General features: G+C 35.3%; 2 protein-coding genes across 2 annotated transcripts; both read right to left on the bottom strand.

The window, feature by feature from the left end:
* Positions 1–11,786: 11,786 nt before the first annotated feature.
* On the bottom strand, positions 11,787–14,096 carry LOC141629519 (uncharacterized). The gene is made up of 3 exons (XM_074442505.1): positions 13,234–14,096; positions 12,288–12,960; positions 11,787–12,137 (listed from the first exon to the last, which is right to left on the bottom strand). The coding sequence occupies exons 1-3, from the start codon at positions 14,094–14,096 to the stop codon at positions 11,787–11,789; spliced, it is 1,887 nt and encodes a 628-aa protein (XP_074298606.1).
* Positions 14,097–14,238: 142 nt separating this feature from the next.
* LOC141629520 (uncharacterized) lies at positions 14,239–15,126 on the bottom strand. Its single transcript, XM_074442506.1, has one exon. It carries the CDS (start codon positions 15,124–15,126, stop codon positions 14,239–14,241), a length of 888 nt encoding a protein of 295 aa, XP_074298607.1.
* Between the last annotated feature and the right edge of the window lie 631 nt (positions 15,127–15,757).

Consider the following 15,757-nt stretch of genomic DNA (forward strand, 5'->3'; position numbering starts at 1 on the left):
CTTGGACGCTCGGATTGTGGAGCTTCTGGACGAGCGTCCCGATAGGTGAGACGCTCGGATCCTAGTCCAGCGTGCCATTTCTTATTTTCTTCTTTTCTTCTTCCAACAATCCTCCGGGATTTCGTCGGAGATGCAAGGATCTTCTTCATCATTGCCCATCTTCTACATTATGTACAAAGGCCTTCTAGTCTTGTCTTCTCTTTGATGCTTGGTCATTAGATTCGATCAATTTAGCTCTATTTTGCCATGAAAATGCAAGGTTTGCACTCCTCTCCTACCAAGGAAACAAAACCTCAAAGAATATGCAAAACAAAGGACTAAAGATAGTAAATGACCCAAATATGCACTAAAAAGAATAGGAACGAGGCTAATTCGGGGACTAAATATGCTCCAATATTGATCACATCAATCTCGTTCCAGTGCTAATACAATAATATGACTTCACAAGCAATGGAATAATACAAATGCCAATTATATGCTACCTCAATGCCAAATTCCTTTCTATGTACGAGATGTCAGAATAAATGCCAGTGCAAAATCAATACAAACAAATGCAAACTTAATAGATAACATGCCACAGGGTAATAATAGCCAACCAAAATGATCTCTATGGCTGCCCATACACGCACAGCCTAAGGCCTTCACACAAAAGCTCATCATCCAATGCTCAAGTAAGAATGCAATAATATCAATTAATGCAATTTAAACAAATAAACATATAAGTAAACCCCTCATACAAATGTTGAGTAGCTAGCTTACCTTTAGCAAACTCCGCTCCACAAATAATACTAGAATGGTTCCTCGACAAAGCCGTTACCTAAATAAAATAAATAACGTACAATTACTAACTAGCTAAATAAATTACAATACATAAATAAGCAAACCCGTCTCAAACTCTACCCATAAGTTTCCTCATGTGTGTAATAATTTATAACCAGCTTTCCTCACGTAATGGATATTATAATGTGAGCTATGAGTAACAAATAGACAATAGTATAATAATTTGAGTCATAGTTCATGATCCAACAACACACCCATGGCAGCCCCCAACACACGGCCTACATTGCTAACAGCCCCTATTTGCTTCTACAACATACGCAACACCAATTAAACACTAAGACGATAAGAAACGGTTGAGTAAAGCATACCTACACCCACAATTCAACTTGTATAAGACGGTCCCAAACTAGCTTTAAGATGGTATACTATGGTATAATAATGTAATACAACTCGTCTCGATACAAATTAGGCTAACCAAACCAAACCCACCAGCCACAGTTACAGCCACGGGCCAACCTCGACAACCCCACACCCACTGTGGCTGCAGCCTTGGTCACGGCCTGAGCCACAGCTCCGTACAGCTAAGGTCGCTACATAAGACATTAAGACGGTCTTTTATACCGATTTATACAAGCCTAGACAAATTATAACAATTATATAACAATTAAATCCGTCTTAAGACAATTATACCAAAACCTCCAAATTCGATTTCTAGGTTTACATAATTCGAACTATACACAGCAATAATAAGCTAATAATCGAATTAAAGATGATAGAATAGTCTTATTACGATGTAGGCTGAAAATAAGCTAAAAAATCATCTCAAAATCAGATCAACGAACCCCCATATCCCTTCGCGTCCTTCGTCGAGTTCGTCGCTGCTCTATCGTCTCTCTGCCTGATTCTATTTTTTTGTTTGTTTAATGTTATCAAAGATAATGTGTCCTATTTTTAGTATATACTAGATTTCAAGCCCGGGCGTTGCCCGGGTCATATCACAACATGGCCTTATATATTTACATGAGGTTGGCTTTATAAAATACTTCTTTTTGCAGAACGACATCTTATCTGCGCTCTGGGTGTTAGAGATTTATTTTATTATAAATATATTATACTATGACTTATATGAAAAGCCTTATGCTTAACAATTGACATAAATAATGTTAGAGTTAGCCACCACAGTATTCAAGAGTTAGAAAATACGGAGTAATGTCTTAAGTCAAAAATAGTCGAGCTTCTCATAGAGTCATAGTCATTTAAAGTGCAGTGGCGATCGCCCCAACGAAGTTTGAAAATTTCGAAATTTTTAGTTAAAATTTTCGAATTTTTTCAAGACCCCCTATAATATTTTCCTTTCGTTCCCGCTGAAAATTTTCGCCCCCACTGCCTTAAAATCCTAACTTCGTCACTGCATATATATGCTCAAAAACAAAAAAGTTTAAGGTAGTACATCCGATATATGTTCATTTTTCTCAACAAATTGTGGTAGAACTTTGTATCTGAATTTATCATATTTAAATTGATCATAGGGAAAAACTGATTTATGACCTTACATAGTTACGCCTAAATTGTATTTCAATCTTAAAGCGATAAAGGAATTAATATAATCCTAAAATCAACGGATTACTCTTTTAGTTTTAAGGGATGAATACCCTATGCTTCTTTTATTTATTAAAAATATTTTGCTTAATGTTTGCGAGTGGAATGAGCTTCATCTCTAATTGAAAGAATAAGTTTCATATGATACCAATAGTCATAATTCACATCCAATTAGAGTTGTCTTGTAAACTTTCATTCATTAACCAAGTGTTAATTAATCAATCATTAATATCTTAAGCATAAATTAAGATAGGATTGGGCCCAGCATATAATGACCCGTGACAACATGAATATGAATTAAGCACCCAATATAGATTTTTTTTATCAAACTTGAGTAACCGATCTATATATAAGCTCCGACATATTTACTATCTATAACTGAAAGAGAAAGTTGCGAGTTGTGGTAGTTAAATTTGGATTTTGGTTTGATTTCGGATGTGCCATTGTCAAGTCTTTTCTGAGTTTGAGTCATTTCGAATCAGGTTGGATGAAGGCGTGGGTCACTTTAATTTGGGGTTACTTGGGTCATTTCTGAATTGTTGGTTACAGTGATTTAATTAGTAATACTAATTTGACTGATAAAAAGTAGTGTTCGTAAAATCACTTTTTTTTTTGGTAGACACAAAATTACTTATTTGTTTAACACAAATTCTTGTTTGTGACGGACGCTATCCGTCACAAACAAGAGACGGGGCGAATAGGTACTATATTGTGCAATATGGGCCGGATAGTACTATTTAGTGGGGTATGTTTATAATATATAAAATTAGGGTAGAATTTTAGTGGGGAACATGAGGTACGTTTGCATTAACTGCCATATTGCATAAAATACCACACCAAATCATCTTTATGTCAAAAATCAAACCAGCCAAATCATTCACCCATCTTTGACTTTCGATCAACCCCAATAATCCATGAAAATTTACAATTTTGAATCCAAATCCTTCACAATCTTCATACTTTTCTCCCAATCCTCATAATTATCATCAAATGTTCATACTTTTTTCACAATCATAATCATCCATTAAAATATTTCTCACAAAACCATGGCTATGGAGGGGAAGTCGGAAATAATGGAGGATGATAATAATCAACAAATTGTTGATTTTGAGACCGCTCATTCTGTATCGCTTGATGGTAATGTTGAGACCGCTGATGTATTATATGATGGTAAAGACGACGATTTTGCGACGATGTTGATGAGCAAAGGTTTGTTTTTTATTTTCTTGACGATATTTTGACAAATTTAGTCGCATAAATGTTAGTATGCAATGTTTGTGTTGTTGATAACTTTTTTTGGACGATTTGTGTTAGATTAGTAAAAGATTGTATTTATTAAGTTGTTTTTTCATATTTGTCTTCATGAGATTTTAGGGTAATGTTCTATGTTTTTTTTTCCAGGTGATTTTTGACGATTTTCATGAGATGTTAGGTCAATGTTTAGATCAATATTGGTAGGTCCAATTGTTAATGAAGATGGGTCAATTTGTTAAGCTTGTGTTCATGAGATTTTAGGCATATTTTTGATGTGAAAGACATGCTTTTGATGTTGTATTAGTTGAAGATGAAGATTAACTGTGCATAAGCTAACAGTAGCTAAACTTTAAAGAAACACAAATGCGTTTTCAACAGATTATCACTTTAGGTTATAGTGTGACCATTTTAGTGTTCATTGTTATGACTTTAACCAAATCTAAAAATTTGGTTGCTCGTAATAGGTACTGACCTTTCATACATATATGTTAGCATTGTGTAGTGTATACTGTCACCATTTTCTAGTTCAGTGTTGCCCTTTTAACCAAAACGCATTCTTTTGTTTACCTTTTCATAGGTACTAATCTTTAATATATGTTACCATTGTGTATTGTACACTGTCACCATTTTAGACTTCAGTGTTACCTTTTTAACCAAACGTAGTTATTTTGTTTATGTTGTCAACAATATTAATATTTAAACTGGAAATGGTGACAGTATGACTGAAGGTGGTTACATTGCGAGTTACTGTTAAAATGTGACCATGATAGCTACGCTATGTAGACGTTTTAGCTATTAATCGTTAAAACTTAAAATGGTGACAACAAAAAATATTGTCAATACTCCCTTTACCCTTTTGCAACGGCTGCTTTTCTTTTCTATTCTTATCCTCTAGTTATCAATGAATATTGTCAATACTCATTTTTATCAACAACAAAAAATGATACTTTTAACAGAAAATACCGATTTCTAGAAATAAATCCATTTCCTAGCGTGAATTACTAAACATTAACCATTAATTGAACATACATCCTAAAGTACATTAATTAACTCAACTAATGACACCATACATTAACATAAAATAACGATTTTGCATGAAACAACTTCACTTATGACACCATTTACTAGTATTAATTACAAAACTTGAACAAAATCACAATACCTTCCATTTGTTTCTTCGAGGGGGTGTCCTTTTAGCCATTTGTTTTCTCCCAATCCTCTTCACGAAGCTTGTTATTGGTCACATCAATTTTTCTGGGCAGTTTTATGGATGAAAATGGTGATCGGCGGTAGATGAACAACATGAGGCAATTTCTGGGTAAGGAAAGGTGAGATTAAGAGAGAAGAGAGAGAGGTAATGTTATGACAGAAGAGTGTAATGAATAAGTGAAGAGAGAGGTAGGTTTAGTGAGAAGTCAAAAAAATTACGAAAAGTTGTCGGAACATTGGGAGTTACCCTTTTTTTATTATTTATCACCTACCCCACTAGTATCCATATTAGTCTAAATGATACCGATTCGCCCCGTCTTCACCTTGTGACGGATAGCGTCCGTCACAAGGGAGACTAATTGTTTATTTAAAAGCCTTCACTTACATTTATAATATTATGAATGATACTTCAGATCTAGTAATCATATTTCATATAGGAGGATTTTATTACAAAAACGAATATTAATCATTAATTAAACAAATATTATATGACGTCATGGAGAAGCTATAAACCAAATAGGAATAGTATTGCAACATAATTTGTTGCTATATAAAAGAGCGTCGGTCAATTGGATTCTTAGTTACAATTTTATACGGCAAACCTATACTCCCTTTGGAGTAGGATTTAAGTTTTGTATTAAAGATTTTAACAATGCACGTAGCTCACTCGAAGCCTCTAGTTTTAATTTATTTTATTGCATCATGTTCAAATTCTAGTTAATTACTCGTAAGAAATACTTTTTAAATCATTGTCATCTATCCAGTGGCGGAGCTAGGATTTGAACTTAGGGGGGCGAAAAATTTTAGGAGGGGGGGGGGCGAACGACTAATTTCATAAAGTACATTTGAAAAAAAATCAAAAATTTAATTAAAAACTTCAAAATTTTCATCCGCCGGGGGGGCGACCGCCTCTGCTAGCCCCCACACCACACCCCCCCTCCGCCCCCGCCCCTAGCTCCACCCCTACATCCATCGTACTATGTTATATGTAGCACAAAAGTCTCGATTAAACTCAATTGTAAAATATTATGTATGCCAGTATTAGTTACCTTATTATATGAGTTGCACATGTCTGTCGAGATCTTTCTCCAATAGTATAATCATGCATGATAATTTGACCTGGGACAAAAGGATGACAAAAATTAAAAATTAAAATCAAGAAGCAAACGAATAAGTGAAAAAAAATATAATGATATACACGTATAAAAATACAAAATAGTTAGGATTAGTCTAAAGATTTATATAGATGGAAGTATGGAACAACTAATTAAAAGTCACGCAAATAAATAAATAAATAAATAAATAAATAAATAAGAAACAAAAGAACTCAAATTCATCATTTCAGTATGACTACTGCATTGATAACGAAAACAATGCTTGGAAAAAATATGAGTTGATCAATGATCATTATAGCTATATATACAATAGTAGTAGTTGTTTATGAGTAAAACTCTCAATTGGATCTTTTACGTTTAGTGCGATTAAAAATATATCAAACTTTATCTTAATTAAGAACAGTTTTAATGTATATTTTTTATACACAATATATTATTGTTAGAGTATTCAACAAATTAGGTGGCGATTAAAAATACATCAAACTTTATCCCTTAATTTAATATCTAATAATTTCTTTTTATTTATACCCATAATTTATTGAACAAATGTAGTAGCCAATGAAATCACTTCAAAAGTTTCTCTTTTAAGTATATACTAGATTTAATGCCCGTGCGATGCACGGGCCTAAAGTAATCCACATTAATATTCTCTTCTAGGACTTGCAATATGTATATTCTCCATATATAATAGAAATGCAAAAGTGGTTACTTGGTTGTCTACAAAGAAAATATGGGAGGCATAATTTCTTGGGACTTAGACTCCGTTCTTTTAAACTGAAATTGGTTACAGTGAACTGATCATAACTGAATTGAAATTGTGCTGCAAATCCGCACGTATGAAAACATTTTTAAACGTAACTCCACATTTTCATCTTTATAGTTAAAACCAAGTTTACTCATATTCACAACCGTAATAATAAATCATTATCGCAACCATAATATACTCTAAACTTTGTTAATTAAGTAAAAACATTTTCACAATGAATAACCACCCGATAAAGACAATTGTACCAAATGTGAAATAAAAATAGTGGCACCATTATTAAATAGTAATTTAGTCTCCATATAACTTAAAATTTGTTTAAGCAAATCGTAGTTCTTATAAATTATATCCTTTCCAACCAAGAAACTTTGGATTAGCCCATAACATATGGCAACAATTCTGAATTCTTAGTCAACACTTATTATGCAAATAATGGGGCAACTCTGCATACTTCATGTCTTTATATCTTGTTATTTTCACACGTAATTCTATTAAAATTTCATCTCAATCTAAATTCCTGACAACCATTCTCTCAATATCCATACTAATGAACAATCTGATGAAAGCTTCACAACCTCTTCCACTTCTACTTTTGCCACTTCATTGGGTTATGGAATTGATCGCTTTGATTCCATTGTAAATTTTTTTTAACTCACTTTCTCTTCTACTTTTGCCACTTCATTGCGTTATGGACTTGATCGCTTTAATTCCATTGTAATTTTTTTTAATCTCAAAGCACTATGTATTGTACATGTATTGACTGGCTTGACTGGTAATGTTTTAGGGTTATTGGAGGGGGTACGCGACAAAAGAAGATAGCAACCTGAATAAGAAATTCCACATCTGATAATTGATTAATAATTTTATTGCAAAAAAATGTCCAAGGATTTTTGCTGTCTTTTAGATTTTTAAAATTGTAATGTCTTTAATCTTAAAAATAGAAAAGAAATATTTTAAGAAAGAAACTCATACTCATCATCTCACACATAATGACACAAGAGATGTTGAACATGATCTTTTCGCAATTTGTTTACTCTTTAAATTATTGTATAGGCAGGTGAACAATACAAAAATCAGTAATGAACTATGAAACTTGAACGATACAAAAATCAATAATGAACTATGAAACTTCAAGGTAAAATGAAATCGCTTTTAAAATAGGTTTTATCTACTTCCCCGCCGGTCATTATAGACCAGAAAAAGAATTTGTGTTCAACCGAATGGCTTATCCGTGTAGAACTCTACATAAATAAAACTCTAAAAAAATAAAATTAAAAAATTAATCACTTATTTATCTAATACCGCATTTATATACCATATTTTAGATGTGCATATTGACATCATTAATTCATTCACATGTTATAAACACTCTGATAAATATTTGAAGCCTCAATAACCCAATTATCAAGACCAACGTATGCACAAGTTATGAAATATACTAACACCAAATACATAAATAAAAATATAAAATCAAGAAGGAAATAGATAGATGTAATAATAGGTCTTTCTTAAGACGGATAGAGCCGTCTTAAGAATAAAATGTTTGACAAACCTTTTTTTAATCTCAATGCATTCTATTTTTGTCTTAACATTGGCGTAGCAATTTTGCTTTCTTTTATATTTCTATCCGAAAGTGTTAAGAGGTAATGTGCTTACTAATTTCTTACACCAAACGATAGAAATGAGAAAAGAAATATAAATACTCCGATATATACAATGCATATGAGTCACCGCATAATATATATCCGTAGTATACAATTTCCATGCAAAAGGAGGTCTAACTTGGCAAAAGTATAACAACATTTATTTAATATTCAAAGTTGACGGACTATAAAACCATGCCACATTATTAATGGATACAAATTGCTTTAATATTATTTTTTTCCTTCTTTTATTAAGAAAAAACACAATATAAATTCAATATAGTAGTTAATATCTACTGCAAAACATACCCACACAAAAAAGTAGTTCAAAAATCCAAAATTCAACGCTAGGAGCTAAACAAAAGATGGTTTCATCATACACATGAGATCTTACTATGAGATTCCTGTTCTTATACACAAACAGTTATAGGGTTATGTATACCATATAATTCTTATTACCAAGAAATCAAGAATTAAAGTAGACAATACAAAAATCTATATTTTGAACTAAAGCTTAAACAACATGATCCCTGTTGAAAAAAAAGTGGTACATACTAAGATACAAACACCGAAGAAACTTTACTTTGAAGGCTAAAGAAGCCAATTATCTCGGTCCTCCTCGGCTGTCGAAACTCCAAAAATACATAGTATTAGCCTTCATATATACACTTCCTGCGATACAGACGAAATTATTATTTAGTAATAAACATAAACATACATATTATGAGCAAAGAAATAACGGTTAAAAACATCAAAGTTACGCATTAAGAGTTAAGACTATATAATAAATTTGGTTTAAAAAAAACATGGCAGAGGGGAATAGGGGAGGAGATATATGTATGGAAAATTTCATTGATAAAAAAAAAAAAATTCTTGACGTTAGAAACATATATATAATGACTAAGAATTATTACTCTATGCAATTTTAGATGTAGAGACCATTTGTATGTAGAAGTACAAAATATTACTATTGATAGAATTCTATTCTTTATTACTAAAAGTCTTTATTTTATTTTAGAATTCATGTCACACCAAAAATCAATAACTTTGAGGAATCTCATGTTTAATCACGTTTAAAATTTTTTATTTTTTTAATTTAAGTAGTTTAAAATTAGTGGACTCTCTGTAATCGCTCGAAAAAAGCTTCCTTTAATAATATAGATAGATATTGATATGATGGACCATATTGGGCTTCACCCAACTCGGCCCAAACCGTGACAATTAGCCTTGTTTCATTTTTTTAAACCGTCTCAACTTATTAGTCCCGACTCATAATAAAATATAAAATGAAATATAAAATGCTAATTAACCTTAATAAAAAATTACGGGTATTACAGTCTTCCCCCCCATAAAATGAACTTTGTCCCGAAGTTCACCTAAGACAAATACAAGACAACCCACTCAAATTAACATGAAATTACTGAATTAAACGGTGTTTTACATTCTACCATCCTAAAAAGAAGGTTACGTCACCGTAACCGTATACGTACCTATGGAAAAAGTTTAGGGTACTTCTCGCGCATAGAGACTTCGGTCTCCCAAGTAGCTTCCTCTACTTCATGATTAGACCATAACACTTTCACTAAAGACACTTCTCCATTCCTAGTTTTGCGAATTTTTGTGTTCATTATCTCCTTAGGAAATTCTTCATAGGTTAGCTCCTCATCTAGCTCAATATTTTCAATCTCTAGCACATGTAACTGATCACTCACATATCTTCTCAGCTGCGACACGTGAAACACATTATGGACTCGAGCTAAATCTGGTGGTAACGGTAGACGGTACGCTACTTCTCCAACTCTATCTAGAATCTCATAGGGTCCCACAAACTTCTGACTTAGCTACCCACGCTTCCCAAATCTCATAACTCCCTTCATTGGTGACATTTTAAGTAACACCTTATCACCGACCGCGAACTCAATGGAACTTCTCTTCACATCTGCATAGCTTTTCCGTCTATCTTGTGCAGCTTTCATCTTCTTGCGAATAACATGGACTTGCTCCACCATTTGCTGAATCATCTCAGGCCCCAAAGTGACTGCATCAGATTTGTCATCCCAACAAATAGGACTTCTACAGTTCCTTCCATATAATGCCTCAAAAGTTGTCATGCCAATACTAACATGGTAACTGTTATTATAAGAAAGTTCAATCAAATTCAACCTTTCTTCCCACGAACCCCCAAACTCCATCACACAGGCTCTAAGCATGTCTTCTAAAGTCTGAATCGTTCGCTTTGTCTGCCCATCAGTAGCCGGATAAAATGTTATACTCCTGTTTAAGGTAGTCCTCATATACTCCTATAATTCTCGCCAAAACTTCGATATAAACCTTGAATCACGATCAGATACAATATCCTTCGGTATTCCATGCAATTTGACAACATTTATCCTGTAAGCCTTAGCTAACTCCGCCTTACTCCATGTATCCTTCATTGGAATGAAGTAAGCTGACTTAGTCAGTCGGTCCACAAACACCCAAATACCCAATCATATTATTCCCCTTCTGAGTTCGAGGCAATCCCACTATAAAGACCATAGAGATACTTTCCCATTTCCATTCATGTACATCTAGAGGTTGCACCTTCCCTTGTGGTCTTTTATGCTCTCCTTTCACCCTCTAGCTTGTCAAACACCTAGCTATAAATTCTGCTACTTCCCTCTTCATCCCTGGCCACCAAATTGTATTCTTTAGGTCTTTGTATAATTTGTTTCCACCAGGATGCACTGAATATGGTGTACCGTGAGCTTCAGATAAAATATTTTGCTTCAATAGATCATCATCTGGAACACACCAATGACCCTCAAATCGTAGACTCCCATCGGCATGGATAGTGAATCGCGTGGGTTCCCCACTTGTAGCAAGAGCCCACCATTTCGCCATCCTTAAATCAAGTTGCTACTTCTCCCGAATTTCAGAATATAGCTCAGGTTCAACCGTTAAATCCCCAATCGAATCCCCTTTTCTTATGACATATATTCCCATCTTTTCCACCTCACCTTGCAATCTCATTCTTGACATAGTTGTACACAAAGAATGCACAGATTTCCTACTTAAAGCATCTGCCACAACGTTCGCCTTCTCTTCATGATAAATTATTTCCATGTCATAGTCTCCAATTAGTTCAATCCACCCCCTCTGCCTCATGTTATGCTCCTTTTGGGTATAAATGTACTTAGGGCTCTTATGATCATAAAATACCTTGAAGGTGGCCTCGTACAAATAATATCTCCATAACTTTAAAGCAAAAACCACAACCCTCAACTCCAAATCATGAGTAAGGTAATTCTCTTTATACGGTTTTAACTGCCTCGAAGCATAATCTATCACCTTCCTCATTTGCTTTTTTTTGGTGAAATGTGAGTAGTATTTATATATATGTCAAAAATAAAAGTTTTTGGGGTACAAATCAACTAATGTCAATTACATAAGTCCAACACCTTTAAGCCAATCTAGCTCTAGGATAGTAAGCTTTCGCCTGTCTTTACCATGGACTCTCAACTTCATGTCATCAACAATGTTTGTAGCAACCTTCTGTGGCCTTAGGAGAACACCCTCATTCCTGCATTTATTTCTATGATGCCATACATGATATATAGCTCCCACAATCATTCCTGCCTTCACCCCTCTCTTCATCTTAGTGCCAGTATCCTGCAAACACCAATCCAGAACATTGCCGACTGGTAGATTTAAACCAGTATTCTGTTGCAGATGTTGAACTATTCTGAGACTGTAATCACACCCAAAGAAAAGGTGATCCAAATCTTCTGATGCCTGTCCACATAACCAGCAGCTATCATCAATGTCCACCCCATACCTGATCAGCTTAGCTTTGGTTTTGAAGGCTCCATGGGCAAGGAGTCATCCCATGAATTGATGCTTTGGGATCACCCATTCATTCCATATCACCCCATCCCAGCTCACCTTAGGACGGGACCCCATGAGCCATTGATAACAGCTGGCTGTAGTGAATCCTACCCCTTGTATATCCCATGCTCCATTGGTATAGGCAGCAACCAAGTCCTGTTTAACCCTGCATACTCTCCTCCAAACCCAGCTTGTGTTAGCACCAGGCTGATACTGCCACCAGTTCACTCCTTTCAGATGATTGTGCTTCACCCATTTGACCCATATAATGTCTTTATCCTCAGCAATCCAGTTGACCAGCTTGCCTATCAGTGCCTTATTCATCATTTCCAAGTTTTTAATCCCTAAACCACCCTTTGCTTTAGGCTTGCACACTGTCTCCCATGCCATCAGTGGAACCCTATGATAGTCAGCACAATTATCCCATAGGAAGTTTCTGCAAACAGCCTCCACTTTTGCAATGATTCCCTTTGGTAGGACAAACAATGAAGCCCAGTAAGAGTGTAAGGTAGTCAACACTGCTTTCACCAAAACAAGTCTCCCAGCATATGAAAACTTTTTTGCTCCATAACCATGAATTCTACTACAGATTTTCTCAACTAAACACTCACAGTCTTGTTTTTGCAATCTAGTAGTTTGAATTGGCATGCCAAAATATTTAAATGGTAGCTTACCCTCTATAAAACCAGACACACTCAGGATATCATGTTTGAGCTGATCAGGCACCCCTCTGAAATATGCATTGGACTTTGCAGCACTTATATTTAGTCCAGTTGCTTTAGAAAAGGTAGAATAAGACTGAGAAGCAGCATAATGGACTTGACATCCCCATGGCAGAAAAGGAGCACATCATCTGCAAACATCAAGTTGGCCAGTTGTACTTGCTTGCACATAGGATGAAATTTAAACTCAAAATTAGCAGCAGCATACTTAATAGTTCTTGTTAGGTATTCCATGAATAAAGTGAAAACAAGAGGGAAGAGTGGGTCTCCCTGCCTGAGACCTCTCTTGCCATGGAAATATCCAAACATTTCCCCATTGAGGGATAAGGAAAACTAAGGATGATATTGTTATGCATTGCATCAACATTTCCTGGAACTCCACTGGAAATCTTAGCTCTTCAAGGAGTTTTTCAACAAAGGACCACTCCACAGTATCATATGCCTTTTGGAGATCTATTTTAAATAGACATCTAGGAGATACATTAGGCTTTTCATAGCATCTAATAAGATCTTGGCAGATAAGGATGTTCTCCTGGATGCTTCTATTTTGTATAAATGCTCCCTGATTAGGATCAATGATTAGAGGCAACACCTCAGTTAATATTGCACATAGTAGCTTGGAAATAACCTTATATACTACATTGCAGCAGGCTATAGGTCGAAACTGATACACAGTTTGGGGCCTGTCACACTTGGGGATCAAAGTCACATTTGTTGCATTCACTTGCTTCAGCAACTGTCTGGTTCTGAAAAAATCCTGGACAACATTAATCACCTCCCCTCCAATCTCATTCCAAGCATCCTTGAAGAATTTGCTTGTGTATCCATCAGGTCCTGGTGATTTGTTATCAGGAATACTGAATACAGCAGCTCTAATTTCCTCCCCAGTTACAGGTCTCAGTAAAATAGGCCTGTGTTCATCCCTACATCTCTGTCCTTGGTCAATGATCTTCCTGTGTATTTTAGTAGTAGTCTGATTAGTCCCAAGAAGTTGCATATAATAATCCAGGAATGCTGTCTGAACTAGCTCTGGACTGTCACACATCTTTCCCTTCATGTCCTCTATAAAGATCACCTTATTCCCATTCCTTCTTTTTTTGAGAATGCCATGGAAATAGGCACTATTTATGTCCCCCTCTTTCATCCAGAACTGCTTTGCCTTTTGTGCTAAAAAGCTATCCCTGGCACTGCTTAATTTTTTTTAATTCCTGAGAAGCCTCAAATTCTGCAATAAGCAACTGAGTATCAGTGGAGTTCCTTCCAAGTTGTTCCTGCAAATCATGAACCTATTTCTGAAGTTTGCTTGTTGAATGTTCAATATCATTATACCCCTCTTTGTTCAAACTTTTCAAAGCTGGTTTCAAATGTTTCAGATTTTTAACTAGCCTGAACATGCTAGTACCCATCAAACCCTTATCCCAATTACTTCTGACAGTATGCAGGAACTCCTTTGCTTCTCCCCACATGTTGAAATACTTAAAGCAACGTTTTCTTTGGGAAATTTTAGAGCTACTAATAATACAAGGAGTATGATCCATGAGTCCCTCAGGCAAAAAATGGGCATAAAGATCAGGGAGGTGATCACACCAGTCCTTATTAACCAGGAACCTATCAATCCTACTATATATCCTCTCCTCAGGTTTTTGTTTGTTATTCCAAGTAAAAAGAGACCCTGTAGCATCAATGTCAATGACTCCACAATCTGCAACACAATGCCTGAAAGGCTCCATCTCACCTGAGGGAGTGTTGCCTCCAACCCTTTCTCCAGCAGATAATACACAATTAAAGTCACCAGCAATAGCCCAAGGACCACTGACCTGACTAGCAATTCTTCTTAAATGATCCCATAAAGGAGCCCTATCATTAATAGAATTGAAAGCATAGACCATTGTCATATAGAAAATGCTTCTAGTCTCAACAGATTCAACTCTCATATGAATGAATTGTGCATTATACTCTAAAAATTGTACCTTCACAGGTTGAGGTTGCCACAAAATCCAGATCCTCCCACCATTGTGATGTCCATTATTAGTTGATATGCACCAATTATTGAAGTTATTTACAACTTTCTTCAAAACCCTACTCTTTATTTTTGTTTCTAAAAGACCAAACAATCTAATGTCTTTATTCTGTAAGAAATAATTTATTGCTTTTTGTTTTCCTACTCTATTCATACCTATCAAATTCCAGAACCCTATCTTATCCATTTGAGATTTTTGGTTGAGGACTGTTACCATTTGCACCGCCACTTCTTCTAGGAGGGGATGAGACCACCTCTTTGTATGAATGTGCTCCAAATGAGTCAGAGCTATATCCACCTCCACTATAATCCTGTCTCTGCAACTGAACTAGTCTCTTAATTGGAGTAACATTCCTAGCTTCAGTGTTCTGAATTGGGCCTTTCATACTCCCAGAAGGAATGGCAGGAGTAGGTACAGTAGTCTTCTTCACCTCAGGTCTCCAAACCAGCTGAGTTTTCTGCCCCTTCTTTTGATCATTCTTCCTGCAATCTGTCTCCATATGTCCCATTCTCATACACTTTTTGCACTTAACTGGCCTCCATTCATATTCTACCTCAATTTGAATCACATTGCCATTTTCATCTTTGAATTTTACCTTTTCAGGCAATTCCCGATCCACCATAAGAACTGCCATCACTCTAGCATAGCCTAAACTTGTTTTTTCCTCAGTAGCAACATCAATCTTGATGTACTTGCCTACCAACGAAGTTATTTTAGGCAGTCCTTTGCCCCAAAATTTTAGAGGTAGGTTATGCATCCGAATCCATGCAGGAACCGAACTTAC

Source organism: Silene latifolia, chromosome Y (assembly GCF_048544455.1).
Source record: "Silene latifolia isolate original U9 population chromosome Y, ASM4854445v1, whole genome shotgun sequence".
Lineage (NCBI taxonomy): Eukaryota > Viridiplantae > Streptophyta > Magnoliopsida > Caryophyllales > Caryophyllaceae > Silene > Silene latifolia.

Coding starts and splice junctions, on each gene's coding strand:
- LOC141629520 (XM_074442506.1), bottom strand. CDS start 15,126: ATGAATAGAGTAGGAAAACAAAAAGCAATAAATTATTTCTTACAGAAT.
- LOC141629519 (XM_074442505.1), bottom strand. CDS start 14,096: ATGAAAGAGGGGGACATAAATAGTGCCTATTTCCATGGCATTCTCAAA. Junction 12,961..13,233: donor ATATTTCCATGGCAAGAGAG/GTCTCAGGCAGG, acceptor TGCATATTTCAG/AGGGGTGCCTGATCAGCTCA. Junction 12,138..12,287: donor TCATGGGGTCCCGTCCTAAG/GTGAGCTGGGAT, acceptor TTATGTGGACAG/GCATCAGAAGATTTGGATCA.